The following is a 17,418-nucleotide window of genomic DNA, read 5'->3' as shown; positions in this document are numbered from 1 at the left end:
CTAGAGTGTTGAATAAAGAAAATGATACACTTCATTCTGTCCAACTCAGAGCATCTGGAGTACTGTGTTCACTTGTGGGTAACATTTTAGGAGAATTTAAGAAAATCTAATTTAATTAAAGAATTTAAGAAAAATTAATTTTCTTAAGAGAAAAGTTGAAGGAGTTCGTTTAGCCTGGGGAAAAGACAGGAAATCTCTTCTTTGGCTAGATCATGAATTACTACATGGAAGAGCTAAGATCGACTTATTCTGCTTTCTTCTGGAGGGCAAAATCAGGGCTCCTGGGTGGAAAACATAGGCAGATTTTGACCTCTACAGAACAATTTCTTAATAATCTAGTAAGTTTTCCCAAATGAAATAGGCTGCCTTGAGAGAGTTTATTACAAATTTATTAAGGAGAGGCTGGATGGCTCCTTGCCCATGATATATTAGGGTTTCATATTCAAATACACATAGTATGAATAAAGCTAACACTGGAGATCCTTAAAAACTATATGATTCATAGCTCATGAGATGTATATGCCTTAATGGGCAAAAAGTGGTCAAAAATTTCAGGCAGTTTAAGGTTATGACCTCCCTTGGAGACAGAGATCTGAATCTTTTTTAGATGAAAGCACCACTATTCTAAGTGGAAGTGTATTGAGAGAATAAGAGGACCTGAATCCAAATCCCAGTTCCACTACTTACTGACCATGGGTGAATCATAACTTCTTAGCTTCAGTTCATCTCTAAAATGAGGATTAACTTCAGTGGCCTCTACAGAACCTTCCAACTTTAAATCTATAATCCTATAACTCTTAATTTTAGAGGATGCAACATGTAAAATGGACCACACTTCTGGGTTTATGTGCTGTCAGTTTTAAATACAGGCATGTAACTATATCTAATACATAGTGTTTTAAAATATTTCCTAAAAACCAAAGATTTTGTACAGATTACATCATTCTAGAGCAAACCTCCTTAAAAATTTTATGGTTTTATATTTTAAATATGATCACTAAATTTAACTTGACAGTTTATAACATAATTTACATCTGAAAATGATCTGTAGAAAAGAGACATCCTACTTGTTTATATCTTAAAATTTTTACATCCTTCTTTATTTCAGACTCAAAAAATTAATTCCAGTCAAAAATTTTTTGAGAAGTTAAATGTAAAAATTAAAGTTCAAGAAAGAGTAGAGGTGAAGATAACTGAGCACCCAAAACCTAAATGATGAATGACTAAGTTCTATTTATGTGGCTGTTTTAACAATTTTTAAAATATATTAATCCAGACAGTAAAAATTAAGAAATAACTTCAACTTCCTTAAACCATGGTACTCTCATGATAGACACTATTAGACAAAATCCTTGTTACAAAATTCTCTATTTTACCTATTCTAGTCATACATTTAATGTATGTTTGACCAAGCTAACAAATTCTGTGGACTCTTTCTTTGACTGCAATAGAAGGAAAAAAAGAAATGAGAATGCATATATGAATATACAACTTGTCCCTCAAACATTAATTCTACTTTTTCATATTCTTGGAAAATTCCAACAAAAAATTAATTAGCATAGATCAATGAATAGTAGTCAGTAATTCGACTTTAACTTTAGATGCCTAGAAATAAATGGGGTAGAAATAAACTGATTTGCACAGAAAGACCAAAACATTATTGATAGTACCTTTTGTAGTAGTAAAGAACTATAAACAATGTAGTTATCAACTGGGAAATAGTTGAAAAAAAATTATGGTATATGAGTGTAATTAAATATAATTGTATATTTAAAAAATGACAGCTTTGAGGAATTAAAGTGAGATTTGGATGAACAAATTCAGAGCTAAATAAGTAGACCAAGAGAATAACATATGGAATGATGTTAATACAAATGAAAAGATTAAAAGGTAGAAGTGCTAGAATGATGGAAATCCAAAGATGATTTAGAACAGATAACAAAACATCCTTTCTCCTTTATGATAAAAAAAGTGGGGTGCAAGGCAGCTAGGTGGCCCAGTGGATAGAGCACCAGCCCTGAAATCTGGTCTCAAACACTTAACACGTCCTAGTTGTGTGACCTTGGGCAAGTCACTTAATCCCAACTGCCTCAGGGAGGAAAAAAGTGGGGTGGTGCTGGAATAGCCTACTGTATATATATATATAGATAGATAGATAGATAGATAGATAGATAGATAGATAGATACACAGTCAGCACATCTCATGGGGATGATTTGCTTTTTTTAAATAGGAGAGAATGAAATTATAGATATAAAAACAAAACTATCAAATTAGATAAGAAAAGGTAACAAATAAATTAAAAATGGGTTTAAAATGTTAAAAATTAATGAATTGTAGATTTTTTTAAAAAAGTTATATAGTTTTAAAGTTTTTTTCAAGTTTGAGCAGAGAAATATATTTTTTCTTAGATGACAATGTTCACAATCCCATGTTTTTTATTTGTAAAAGGGTATTGCTAAATAAAAAGTTTTAGAAACTTTGGATTTAGGGATTTCTTTTGATGGTGGTTTTTTGACATTAGATCACTTATCTTGTATATGCTAGAAGTGAGTGGCCACAACCTGATTACAAAACTGGCTTATTTTGTTCTGTTTCTGCAACTAAGCCGATTCAACTCCATACTGCTCCTCCATTTGGGGGTCTGTTGGCTCTTATTTGTGCCAGACTTGGTGAAAATACTCATTTGGTTTGAGTGTTACTGATGCTAAGAACAGCTAAACTTAGGAAATATTTCTGTTTTAGGCCTTCTTTGGGAGCAGGGATTATAGGCTTGTTTTCACTTCATAATAGACTAAATGTTTGCCACTCAATCTCTCTCCCACTCCTCCCTCCACAACCAAATGCTGAGCAAATCCTTTCCCCACCAATAGCACAAAAAGTAAATGGTGGTTGCCTCTCTTTTACTTCAATTTTCTTAGTTGAATGTGAGTGCTCTGACCAATTTCTCATTGATAACATAGATGAGCTAATGGTAATTCCAAATTAGTCGAGGAACACAATAAGGTTTTATTGCATGTGTTGTACTATATTGGACACAGAAAAGTATTTGATTGTATGTAGCATGTTAGCCATTTTGTCTGCTATTAATATTTCAAATTTAACACTACAGATGTCCTACTTTATTTGTAATCTGGACTACATTCTTGCACTGTTAATGACAGCATATCTATATAATTTCTGATGTTAAGCAACAATAGTACTTCCCACAAATCTAGAATTTTTATGAGACAATTTGAAAACAACTAATGGAAGTATTTCATTTTATACTTGTGAAAACTGCAGATTAAAAGACTCAGGAAAAGTGAATTCTGTCATTTCCAGGATAATACATGATATGCCATTGAAAACATTTCTTAAATTTCCAAAAGTGAAGAATCAATAGTTTTCCCAATGAAAAAAGTAGGGATACACAATATTGTTAGTTACACAATGCGAAAATTGAGAGACCTGGAAGAGAGGATCTGTGGTTCTATATGACATATTAAAAACATGCAGGAAATAATTTTAAAACTAAGACAATGTTATGATGGGTACACATAAAAGAACTAATCAATCATTCTCCTATGTTAGAATTCTTCTGAAGAAAACTGCTCAATTTAAGTTTGTTTGTAATGCTGGAGGGAAAAAAACCTCCAGTTTTAAAAAATATGTTTTTAGCTATTCTCTAATTGATAAATGGATGAAGGAACAATCAAAACGAGCAGTTTTCAAAGGAAGAATCAAAGCTGTCAATAATCACATGAAAAAATGCGCCAAATCACAAATTAGGAAAATGAAAATTACAGCAGCTCTAAGATTCAATACTCATAATAATAGGAAAGATGACAAAAAAAGGATGACATATTGGAGAAAACAGGCACATTAATATCCTGTTGCTGGATCTCTGAATTTATTCTGGAAAGCAATTTGCAACTCTACTATTCCTCCCCACTCCCCCAATCACTAATCTGTACATATCCTTTGACCTGGAGATATACCACCTATAAAACCTCACTAGATGTTTTCCTTATAAATTCTATGAACTAATATGCTTTCTGTTCCTCACTAGCAACATTGCATCTCCTATCCTTGTCTCCCACACCTGGAATCTATTCCTTCCTTTACTTCTATTTCATAAAATCCCTCTCTTCATGCAAATAAGGCACCATTTCCACATGAAGTCTTTCCTCGTCACCTTCTCACAACTATTTTGTATTCTATTTTATATATTTGTTTTCATTAACTTTATGCTGTGTATGTGTAAAAACACTTGTGTTTAAACACATACATAGATATTATACACATTGGCTGTCTCTTCTATTTTGTAAGCTTATTTTGAATAAGAATTGTTTTATTCTTTTAATTTGTATCCCTAGCACCTAGCCCAGTTCCTGGTACATAATTGCTCAATAAATGCTTGATGATAAGCTTGGGTACAAAAATGTTTATCACAGCTCTTTTAGTAGCTAAGAACTGGAAACTAAGGCAGAAGTCCATCAACTTAGAAGATGGTTGAACAAAATCATGGTATATGAATACTATTGTGTTGTAGAAAAAACAAAAGAAATGGTTCCAGAGAAACTCAAGAAGCTTTGTAATAACTAAAGATAAGTGAAGTAAGCAGATAAACAACTTGATTCCAGAGGATAAATGAAGCATTTCATTTACCTCCTGTTAGAGGAATAAATAAATATGACATTAAATGAGACATACTTTTGGACAGTTGAATTTGTTTTTCTTGACCAAGCATTTCTTATGACAGTTTTTTTTTTTTTTTTTAAATTTGGGGGGAGATGAGGGAGCTGGTTAATTAAAAATAAAACTTTAAAATTTTTTTTTTTTTTGCCAGTTTAAACTATAGTATTAAACTTTTCTATAACAGCATTAGAAAAAGTTACTGAAAACCTCTGCATTTCAGAATAAGAAAGCAGGAAGCCTCACGAGTTTATGGAATATTAATTCATATAATGTTCTAATACTGTGACTAGGCTAATGAAAATAAATATTCGTTCAAGTTCACTTTTGCCAATGACCCCAAGTGAAGTTGAAATATTCTAATATTCGTCAGTGGTTTGAACCCCAGGGATATCTACTCAAATTCTACTACTTTATTAAGTGAGGCATGTAAATATGGCATGAAGAGATATTGCATTCTTCTCCAAATATCAATTTAAAAAATACATAGAACTGAAGCCACCTATATCCTAACATTTTAAATATTTCATAATGGCTGAATTCTCCTCCAGGTTTTGCCACTGAAGACATGAATGGCACAATCCTTCCAATAAAATTTCAAGTATAATGTTCAACCCAGTAATTTCAGAGTAAGAAAATGAACATTAATATTGTTATCTTAACAGAGCTGGCAGAAGCACGTGCATGCTAAAATATGACAAATTTTAATCAATGTTTGTAAGGGGTGCCCACTGATTCTAAAATCAGTTTCTCCATTCTTACAACTTATTCAATTAATAATCACAAATATAAAGCAAAATTTATGAATATCTGATTTCAGTAGCAAAGTTTAACAGCAAGTGAAATTACTTTAATTTTTACTTTAAGAAGTTTGATGACGAAGAGGAAAATTTTATGTTTAGGTGACAGCTACCAACTTAAATCTCTAAAAATGAATTATAGATACATGTACTTACTTTGAAAAATTTGACGCACACAGATTTTAGGAAAAACTTTTTAAAATGCCAATTCGTTTAGTCATTTATATATAATCAGTACATCTCACTTTTATCACAGATATAGTCTCAATTTTAATTCAACTTCATATAAAATTAAAGTTTTAATTGGCAAATGGTTATTAGAATGGCCTCATCTTGCTTTTTTTTTTTTAATAGTGAAACATTTGAGATTCTGAGAGACAATTTAAAAAAAGACCCTTATTGACTTGAAACAATGTTGCTAAGAGCTCTCCATGTTGAAAATTGATTATAGTTAAAAGTCTAACTAATGGATAACATGAAGATCATGATCCTAATAGAGCCATCCTTTCTATCAGACAAATTTCTTATACAAGTAGTAAACTGCTTAGTCTGTCATCACTGCAGTAGGGAATAAAATCAGCAAGAAAGATACTTGAAAAATCATCATGACATAAAACAATAACAATTACTTATGCTGCTGCTGTTATAAAATTCGTATACTGGGTTCATTTTTTTTTTTTTTGTTTTTGCACGCAACACTGATTTTTCTAGTGATATTTAACTTTAAAAAGGTTTTATGGGTTCTTTAACCCTTGGAGCACTAGTATTTCAAGACTGCCAACCAAAGGTATAATTAGGAGAACATGTCTTTGTCCACAGTCTCCCGAGGAAAGTGCATGACTTTTCTGTGAGGCTTGGCACATAACATTTCCTATTCCACTTTTTTCTTAAAGGAAACTTTTTCTTTGGTTTCTTGTAGTTTTTCTGTGAGTCTATCTTTTGTTTCTCCCATTTTCTCTGTAATAAGCTCCTTTGTTTCCTCCATTCTGTCCTGTAAGTACTCTTTAACTGGAGGTGGCGTTGACATGTAGCCATGGCTACGAAGATACTTGACAGTAATGGATGTTCCTCCCAAAGTCACAGTGTATCTGGCAGGTGTTGCAATCTTAAAAGAAGGAGTAAACGTAGGGTAGATTAGTTAAAGACAATTGCATGCCAGCAAGAAAGAACTGAGATTACCAATATAAAGTGTGTCAATGAAGAAATTACTATGATAAATGGACTATTTCAAAGCATTTTGCATATATTTCCTCATCTGATCTTTTTTACTTTGAGTTAGCCATTATATAAGAATGCAGACACTTTTGCAGATGTAGGAAATGAGGCTCACAAAAATGACTTGTTCAAGGTCACAATTAGTAAGGTCTGAGAAAGTCTTCTAATTCATATTTTTTTTGACTCCAACTTCCATTATAACATGTTTCTTCTTATATAAAGTTAAGCATTACCACCATTATTTAGAATTGATATGAATAAATTATGCATGAATATTCTATATGAATATTTGTTGAATAGAAACATGTTCCTGGTACCTCTTAAATTTCCTAAAATGAATTTTGTAGGGGGCAGCTAGATGGTACAGTGGACAGGGAACTAGCCTGGAAATTAGGAGGAATTGAGTTCAATGTGGTCTTAGACACTTAACACACCCAGCTGTATGACCTTGAGCAAGTCCCTTAACCCCAACTGTCTCACTCCCCTTCCCCCCAAACCAACTTTGTGTATTTCATAGCAGCAATAATTTCACAGTGGTAGAAATCTGGCCGAGAACTTGAAGATATACCAGGGTTTAACTTCTTTCTGGCTAAGTGACCCAGAGTAAGTCCACAGTTAAGATTATAAACTGCAGACAAGAGTTTTAGCATAGGGAATTCTCTGTAACAATAAAAGCACAGGCCTCATGTCCCTTGCAGCTCTAACAAACTCTATGTGCTTTTTAAAAATGTTCTGTAGTTCGGAATGTGGTGGTAAACAAATGACACCAAAAAGATAAATTTTTTAGAGTGCCCTTAAAAATCAAAAGAACTAGGATTCTTACTATAAAAACCTTGGAAATCCCTTCTCTCTATCAATAAAAAAAGGAAGATAATACTACTCTGTGGGCAAAAAGAAAAAAATCTTTGTAGCTATTTTTTTAAACTAGCCCCAACACTAAAAAAAATGCCAATTTGCTAACAACTAAAAATTCAAATAAAATTAAAGACTCTGAATCTTTCCAAAGGGAAAATTCCTCTAAAACCCAAACCAAAAATACAAAGAGTTAGAATAAAAGAACTATAGGCAGAATATTGGGTGAATGTTAATTTTTACAGAATTTTAGTTACTTTCAAGGTAAAGCTCATTTCTTTCATCCACAACTTTATGTATACTTCTTTCTTATTACCTTCCCAAGCCACAGGATAATAAAAACTATATTTCTTTACTAAAAAAAGTTGTAATTTATTTCTCATGAAGCAGCAAATTAAAAATTGTCATCTTAACTAGATTCCTGTATATTATCTTCTTTTATAGTAAGAACTACAGAGAAAAATTGTTACGAATTGTAAGTATCAGAGGACAAAAAAAGGGCATGTCAATTGTTGCACAGAGTGTGGTAGGAAAGGCATAGAATACACTGTTGATGAAATTATAAATTGATCCAATAATTCTAGAAGACAATTTGGAATTATATCCAAGTCACTAAATTACACATACCAGTAATACCACTATCAGGCATATAGTCTGGTATATGGAAAATACTATAGGTATAAAAATACTTATGATAAGATTTACTGTAGCAAAAGCTAGAAGTAAAGTGGATGCCCATGATTTGGTGAGATGGGCAAATTATGTATTTGAATATGATGGATTATGATTGTCCCATAAAAAATAATAAAAGAAATAGATTCAGAGACAATTGAGATGATATGTATGAATTAATGAAGGAAGGTTTAAAGAGGAGTCAGGAAAATTACTTTTACAATGACTATAGTAACATAAAGCAAAACAGTTTTGAAAGAATTATGAAATGTGATAAATAGAATCATAGTTCTCCCTAAGTCTAACCATGAAGCAAACTTTCCACTTTCTGCAAGTAGATGGACTAAAAGATGGAGAAAAAGACATAACTGCAGTTAAAGCATGGTTCTGTCTTAACTAGGCTTATCTGAATAAGAGAGGGCTTTTATTCTGGGTAGTCATGGGGGATAGAAGCAGTAAGTGGTTATTGATACAGAAAAAAAAGACACATTTTTTAAAAAACAACAAAACCGCAAGAACACAGAAGATACCTGGAAGAAATATACATGAAGACAGACAAGAGGTATTGTACTAATACATTAAATATACATATACTTATAAACTTAACAGTATATAAACATATACTTATAAATTTAATATACATTTACTTATAAACCTACAATACTCAGTTTCCACAAAAATAGTGAAACAGAAATTTATCAAGTTGGATCTAGTTATCTTATTTGTAGAAATCTATGAATGACCCAGCTCTTTATTCTAAAACTAACATACGTATTAACATTTTATAAAACAAAAAAGAGCTTTAAACTTTAAAAATATAAAATATAACATTTGTTTCAACAAAGAAGCTTATGAATAATTATGTATATTGGCTAGATCTAGGATTCAACATATTTGTTAAAATACCCACCTTAAACAACGCATACGCAGTGAGTGCATTTCCACTTTGGGAATTTTTCAAAATGTCCACTATACTGTGTGGTAACCCAATAAGTTCCAGAAAAGGAACAACATTGACTCCTCTAGTAAAGAAAAAAAAGAAAAGAGAATAATTTATACACATACAAATTCTAAGTTTCTTGAAATGTTTTATGAAAACAATAAAATTCATCTTTGTTTTATTTTTTTTAATTGACTGTAACTTGCCAAGTACTTTCAGATGATTAAAAGTTAACTGTCCCTGTGATAGTGCCTTAATGCTTACTGACTGAGATACAACGAAAGTGTGAAATATTATATGAGGTTAATCTAAACTGAACATTACCTTCCAACACTAGAATTATCATAAAGAGGTCCAACTGTTCCTAGAGAACAGCTATAATTCTAAAGAACAGCTAGGTGGAACAGTAGAAAGAGTACTGGAAGTGTGAAGATCAATGTGCCCTCAGACACTTCTAAAATGATAAGAAAAGAAAGAGGCAACTAGGTGGTACAGTGGATAGAGCAATGGACCTGGAGTCAGGAAGTTCTGAGCTCAAATTCAGATGCAGTTATTTATAGCTATGTGACTTTGGGTAAATCACTTAGCCCCTTTTGTCTCAGTTCCTCATCTGCAAAATGGGAAACAATGGGGAAGGAAATGGCAAACCATTACATTACTGTTACCAAGAAAACCCACAGTTAAAAAAATTCATATGGTCACACAGAACTGGACACAAAACTGTTAAAAAAAAAAAAAAAGTGTTAGTCCAATTTAACAATACCCATAAAATTACATAGGATTTCAGAGAGGCATCACAGTTTTGTAACATATAAAGACTTATACTTAAGGCTGTATCTACATTACACCAAAACATGTAGATAAAAGTGAAAACTTTATCAATTATCAATTTGTCCTTGATCCCAACCAGTCTAACATAACTGATTCAGTTTTTTACCTTCCACTTATATTATCTAGAGCTATGCAAAATCATAGCAAATATTAAGAAAAATGTATCTTCTCCATGAAGCTCTGCCACTTTTATTAGATTCGTTCTGAATATCTGTTCATATAATCATTATTACTGTGTTTTCACAACTGTAAAATGGAGATGCCAATATCTGGCCTCTATTTTCTATAAATGATTGAAATGAAAATTTATTTTACTTTTGAAAAACCAAAAGAAAATCCTAACCATTTTAATCATGTGAAGAATTTTGAGCTTTTTAAAAAATGGATGCTACATAAATGACATATAGCCTGAAAGTAAGCAATGTCAACTGCTTTTCACTTCACAACTAATATAAACCTTTATTTTACCTTTTGTTGACATTATCTAGTGAGTCTGCCAATGTGAAAGGGAATGATAACTCATAGCCAAGCAGGATTTTGTCTTATGAAGATCAAAAATTTCTTAAAAATGAGCAATTTTATCTATACTACTTTTACCAGGAAAAACCTACATTTGAGCAGGGAAATGGTAATTTTAGATAGTAAAATGAAAAATCTGTAGGCTTTTAAGGGAGACTCGAGACAAGGAAAATAAAATATTTGGATGGCACTGATTTGTGCTAAATTTAGAACATGATGGATATAGCCAGTTGATTTGAGTAACTAGAATACTATGTTATGTTATCAAGTTATTATGTTATCAAGGACCTATTACTTCCTTTCAAACACTATTTAAATAAGCAATATTCAAAGTCCAGGGAAAAATATTTTCTGGTTCAATCTAGACAGTAAAAGACATTACAGGTGGTCTCCCTCTAGATGGAACTAGAAGTTTGTATTTTAAAAAATAAACTGCAATTTTGCTATAATTATTATTTCTCACTTGAAAAGCTACTTTGCTCTTTTAAAATTTCTTTCCCTCTCATCTTTGCATACTACCATTTCCTGAGATTATTTTCTTCTATATTAGTTTTAAGCTTGAGAACAAAGCAATTTTTAGGATTGAGTTATAAAATTAATGTTAAGTAAGAGTTTATATGCTTTATTTAAAAAAAAAAAAAAAAAAAGACTGCCTTGGGAAACAAACATAATCTATTAATGTTCAATGACATGGCAATGTACCAGAAGTGGCCTAGTAAAATTTAATTACCATTTTAGTTTGGCACAATTACTGGATTCAGCAAATTCTCATCTTTATGAATAGCAAAAAGACGGGATAAGATAGTAAGAAAGAAAAATTTGTCACTTTTTTTTTTTTTTAAACTGAGAAAGCAAGATTTCATGATCAATTAACAGGAAAGGAAGAAAGAAAAGATTTACACATTGTACAGAACAGTATCACAATAACTATCTTAATCTTACTAAGTTCATTGTATTATATGCCTCTGGCCATCTGCACTTAGTTACTGAGAAAAATAAAACAAAAAACCAAAAAACCAAAAACTAAAGGCAAGCTATCAAAAAATGAGATAAAACCAAAATACTTAGAACGGCAATATGAGGATCTTTGGTTCACTAGAATATGAACTCATTTCCTAAAGCCAAGGAGACTAACTCCATGGTAAAGACCCACCCTTTAAAGAGAGCATTTGTCTTTTGTGGGGAATGACAACCAAAGCATATTTCTCAGTAGTTCTAAAAGATATCCTATAAGTATAAAATTTCAATTAAACAATGGAGACTGGTAAACCTGAAATAATTTTTATTTAGAAATGGTGAAACATTTTGTTTTTTGATTAAGGAAGCTAAAACTTCTGCCTGGTCCTATTAAATATATCAGAAAAATATAGCTAATAAACAAGTATGACAAGGAGATTTATGCTAAATTTAGAATACTTTGCTCAAAAGTTCATAAAAGGAGGAAAATGCCCTCTAACTATGAAGCTTGCTTTGTTGTTGACTGTGTTTTGTTCAAAGAGGACTTTGACATGGGAAGATGATGCTATGACATGAAAGCAAATTGAGGGGGCAAAGCACAAAGTCACCTGTCTTACTTTCTTCTTTGGAGCCACTTGGATCCAGTAATAAGGTACAGATTAGATCAATGGAGATGGCCCTGGATGAGGTTGAAGACTGACTTTTTAAAGTCAAGATCTTTAACAGATCTTTCTTTGATTGAAGCTGTTTAACAACCCATTCAGTGATCTTAAGGGTAGGAAACAAATGAGGAAGAGAATGGCGTTTTACCTAATAAAAATATATATATGTGTGTGCGTGTGTGTGTGTGCGCACGTGTGAGAGAGTGAATCTGAAACCAAAGCCCCATTGTTTCTTTTCTTTCATTATTTAAGCAGGCAACATCAAAAGGGAAGAGAGAAAAAAATTCAACTAAAATACACAGTGAGTAAACAGTATAAAGAAAGGTGGTATTCATTAAAAGATACTAGGAATAATTTAATTAAAAAATTACACAATAAAAAGATACGAAAACAAAAAATGACAAGACTATAGTTACTTAGAATCACTTCTGATTGCAGAACTAGAAGGCACCTTTGAGGCTAAGTCTTACTTAATTTGCAGATAAGGAAATCAAATTTAACTACTTTTCTTTAACCCTATGCTGCCAGTATGCCCAATACATAGGAAACACTTAAAGTAGTCTGTTATCTTTCACAGAAAAAAAAAAGGCACACATATCAGTAAAAAAGCACAACAATTATGTCTAAATAGACTGGTGGTTACGTCAGAAGATGAAATGAGCATATCTGTTGTAGACATCAGGTTGGCTTCAACAAATTACTAAGAATGAAAACCTTATAAAAATTCTGTTATTTCAAACAAGGTATAATTTTGCCCCTGCCCCTGCTCTTGCCCCTGCCCCAACACACACACACACACACACACACACACACACACACACACACACACACACACACTTACATTCACATGGCATATTGTAAAGAACACTATCTTGGGAGTAAGTAGACTTGGGCTATCTAATCTTGGTTCTACCATTAACTTGAACAACTCAAATTTTGTAAAAATTAATTTCCTCATAAAATGAGAGGTTTGGATTAAATGAGATCTAAGGTCCTATATGCTTCTAAAAAGCTTTATTTCTATGAAACAAAAAACCAACATTTATAACAATATATCTATATTCCTAAAAATTAGTTTTTTTCAAATTATCAATTGATGTTTATTTATTTAGCACTAGAGTGCTAAATTACCTTAAAAGGTAATGCACAATTTCATTCAATTCTCACAACAGTCATGTGAAATGATGTTATATGTACCATTATGCCAGAATTTAAGAACTGGAAGAGACTATAGCATCTACCTAGTGTAATTCATACAATAAATCCTATTATATACTCCACGTGTGTTTATTTCACCTTCATGTGAAGAACAATGCAAATGAACTCACTACCCAACTACTTCCCAAAGTGGTAGGTGGTTTTCCATGTTTTGGAATGAAATTTCCATTTTGTACATTAGGCTAAGAAAAACCTTCTTGCCTATAATAGCATAATTCATAAATGTCAAAGACAGGATTTGAACTAGAGCCTCCAGGGGCAGCTAGGTGGCACAGTGAATACAGCACCAGCCCTGAATTCAGGAGGACCCCAGTTCAAATCTGGTCTCAGACACTTAACACTTCCTAGCTGTGTGACCCTGGGCAAGTCACTTAACCCCAGCCTCAGGAAAAAAAAAAAAAAAAAAAAAAAAGACCTTGAGAGTGAACTAGAGCTTCCAAGAGTAGTACTTTTTCCAATGTACCATGCTATATCAATTACTTCTGCAATATTCTGAATACTATGTTTATTACAAGAAACGTGAAGTTTCTGTATACTACCAAATTGTGAACAAGATACTTAAAGCAATCCAGAGATCATGTTTTTAAACAAGCCTTAAGATAATCACAAATAAGAAAAATGTAGGTCAACAGTCAAGATCCAATAAAGAAAGGTCTTAAAAGAATAACTTACTTTGAGGCTGCATAATAAAATGTTCCAAACCAAATACCGGAAGTCACTAAGTGTACTGGAATCATAACTTTTCCATATTGTCTAAATGTTTTCTTAAATCGCTGATAAAGACTAATAGATTTGTCTTGTAAAGGATCAAGAGCTTCCTTTTTCTCAGCACCTCTTCCTTGGGCTGTGCCACTAGATGATATGACCTTCTCTGAAGAAGTTTCTTCTTTTTGTTGTTTATGATGAGAAACGTCTACTGGCTTCCTTTCCTCTGAGATATGCTGTACAGAAGATACATGCAGCCAATGGTTTCGAGGACCCTGCACCAAAACAATCTTGGGCCAAGCTTTATGTAGGACTGGACAGCCTTTTATGCTTTGAGAGTAACCAACAGAACCAGTCCTATGTGAAACCAAACATGTCCTATTTGCCAGTTGAGACATAGTCCGTATTACATTCCACTGCATTTTGATGAATGGTGAATATTGATTTCAGTTCCTAGAGAGACTAGACCAAAAACAGATATACACAAAAATGAGAAAGCTGGATTGTACATCTTATATGGTATAATTTTAAAGTAAACTTAGTACTTAAGTACCAGACGATAAAAGAACATTTTCTTCCAATTCTGCTGAAGTTAACATTAAAATTTTCAGGTGCTAAAATACAGTCTAAATGGAAAATATCATTCTACATAATTATATACTCAGTAGTCTAAATATAATAAATTATCCTAAGATCTTCATGAGGAGAAAAAAAAATTGAAGTTGAGGATCTAAATGGATTATTTTTCTATGATTCTGTTCTGTGTCTGATGAACAAATCTTTTTTTTTTTTTTTAATAGTTTTTATTTACCAGATATATGCATGGGTAATTATGAATGAATCTCTTTCTAAAATATTGTGAAACTACACACATGTGCACACATACAGCTTTCTAAAGATGAGTAGTATATATTTATCACATGGCTTTCTTCTGTTTAAAAGTGGCAACAAAGAGATTCTTGCAGTTTAATGTATTTATCTTACATGTCTGGAAGAATAGGTCCCGGAAAAGAACAGAAAAAATATAGTAATTATCAACACTGTTGGATAAGTCAATAAAAAGTCCTTTCTCACATTTTTTTACTTTTCTGTTAAACTAGTTTTTTAAAAAATATAATTAACATTTTCTGAATTGTTCAAGGTTATAATGAGTATTTATTATAATATTATGCCATAAACTTTTGTTATATTAATGTAATTGAAACAATTAAGTACTATTTATGAATAAGACAGGTAGGTAGTAGAGATGCAGATAATAACAGAACAATACCTGACCTCAAGGAATTTATCTTCTGTTAGATGTTACTGTTCTACACAATCATGTTACAATCTTGAAACAACACTCTCACTTCAAAATTGGGTACTATTCTTATCTCATCAATGAAGAAACTAAACCTCAGAGATGTTACGTGACAACGACAAATAATGGGAATTAAGCCCAGGTTTTTTCCCCTTATTCCAGGGGATTCCATCCAATTCTTTCCATCAAGTTGTGCCTGATTTTCAGGCTCTTCTCTCTCAAGATCAGGCCATCTTTTCTGCTACTCTTGTACGCGCTTCTGATACCTTCCCCCTTCACCTTCTCTGTAGTTTACTATTTCTAAGATACTATAGTTTACCAAGCCTGTATTTGTATGATAACATGTAGAATGGGGTATGTAATGAATAAAAAGGTTGACAAAAACAGAAACATTTTGGAGTTTAGAAACCTTTATCAACAACAAAAAACCAAAACATCTCCAATTTGGAATGTATTTCAGGAGCAGAGGTCTGAAGCCCCTGAAAAAACATCTCCAGAAGTCCGAGATATACACGCACACATACATACCTACAATGCACACACATTAAAGTATGTACATATATATAAAACATTCCTTGTCCATTAGGCAAGTGAATAATGTAAACATAATGTTGCTTATTTTTTTCTCACCCTGGAGTAAACTATTAGCCAGAAGCAAGAAAAGAAGGTGGAAAGAAAATATTGCTCTCTCATCAAAAATCCTGTCTTGAAGCAAAAGTATAGCTAACACTCTGTATTTTAGAATTACAATCAAAACTCAAAGGAATAGAAATAATAAATCATGCCAATGAATAATATAAAAACTACTTCATACTGCCCCCAAAACCATAATGAATGGGTCTCCATGTTCTTATTAAAAGAGAAAACCCATTTCTTTAAACATAATCTTGGTTTAGTACACTGCAACAAATACAAGCCCAAAGAGATTTTAAGACAATCAGTCATTGAATATTTATCAGAGACTCCATATCTGGTACCTTGCATATAACTATAAAAATTAAATAGTCCTTATCTTCAAGAAGCTTACATTTTATTGAGGAAGAAAATCAATATCTGTTATTGTCACCTACCTGCTGCACTCTCATTTAAGTGCTACTGAACATAAATATAAAAAGTCATTCAATCTTATGAATAAGATCTATTACAAATTTACATTATCTCATTGTACCCTCTCCATAGTAAGGCAATCCTTTTTACTATTTTTTGATTTTCTCTCCCACTCACACCTGCTCCAAACCTCCCAAGTCCCTAAATCTTCCTTACCTTCCCACCCTCAGAGCTGAAGAAACCACATCATGTACAGAAAAGTGGCCAACTTTCCTGCTCTCCCTTTCTCTTTGCTTTACTCTCTGAAGAAGAGATGCCTGTTGCCAAGGCAAGTCCCTTTTAATCTCATTTCCTCCCAAGCTCTTCCAGAGATTTGCCCCATATCTCAAATTTCTTATCTTCTGGATATTTCTCTTTGTCTAAAAACATACCTATATTTCTCTGATTTTCAAAATACCTGATGAGAAAATTGAAAAACAGTAAAGAAGAAAACTAGACATAGACCAACATCTCATACCCTATAAGATTGAAATGAATTCATGATTTAGATAAAAGGTGATATTATAAGCAATTTAGGAGAGCAAGAAATAGTTTACCTGTCAAATCATTGGAGAAAGTGTTTCTGATAAAGGCCTCATTTCTAAAATATATAGAGAACTGAGTCAATTTTATAAGAATACAAGTCATTTTCCAATTGATAAAATGATCAAAGGATATAAGCATATAATTTTTAGATGAAGTAATCAAAGTCCTCTATGGTCATATGAAAAAATGCTCTAAATCATTATTGATTAGAGAAATGCAAATTAACATAACTGGAGGACCATCTCACATCTCCCCCTTTCTTGTGTTATTTTCCTTTTGTTCTGACCTCCCCCCCAACATTACTAATATGGAAATGTTTAGAGTGATTATATACATATAACTTATACATATACAATACATACTGTTTCTTGCCTTGGGGAGAGGGGAAAAGGAAAGAGGGGAAAATTTGGAACTCAAAATCTTACAAAGTTGAATGTTGA

At 32.2% G+C, this 17,418-nt stretch overlaps 1 protein-coding gene across 8 annotated transcripts in view; it reads right to left on the bottom strand.

Annotated features, from left to right (window-relative positions):
- Positions 1–3,244: 3,244 nt before the first annotated feature.
- Positions 3,245–17,418, bottom strand: part of FAM210A (family with sequence similarity 210 member A) — a 37,750-nt gene continuing 23,576 nt past the window's right edge. For 4 of the 8 annotated variants that reach the window (XM_074274579.1, XM_074274570.1, XM_074274554.1 and 1 more), the window contains 3 exons: positions 14,014–14,508; positions 9,125–9,236; positions 3,245–6,580 (listed from right to left, as the gene is read on the bottom strand). In XM_074274579.1, coding sequence (XP_074130680.1) covers positions 6,347–6,580; positions 9,125–9,236; positions 14,014–14,468 — 801 coding nt within the window. In that variant the 5' untranslated portion in view covers positions 14,469–14,508 and the 3' untranslated portion in view covers positions 3,245–6,346. Of the gene's footprint in view, positions 6,581–9,124; positions 9,237–14,013; positions 14,509–16,989; positions 17,034–17,418 lie in introns of all 8 variants that reach the window. The other 4 variants (XM_074274600.1, XM_074274586.1, XM_074274593.1 and 1 more) reach the window with 2 other exon arrangements.

This window comes from Sminthopsis crassicaudata, chromosome 1, assembly GCF_048593235.1.
Source record: "Sminthopsis crassicaudata isolate SCR6 chromosome 1, ASM4859323v1, whole genome shotgun sequence".
NCBI lineage: Eukaryota > Metazoa > Chordata > Mammalia > Dasyuromorphia > Dasyuridae > Sminthopsis > Sminthopsis crassicaudata.
The sequence above is the reverse complement of the archived record's forward strand: the minus strand, read 5'-3'. Positions and strand labels throughout refer to the sequence as shown.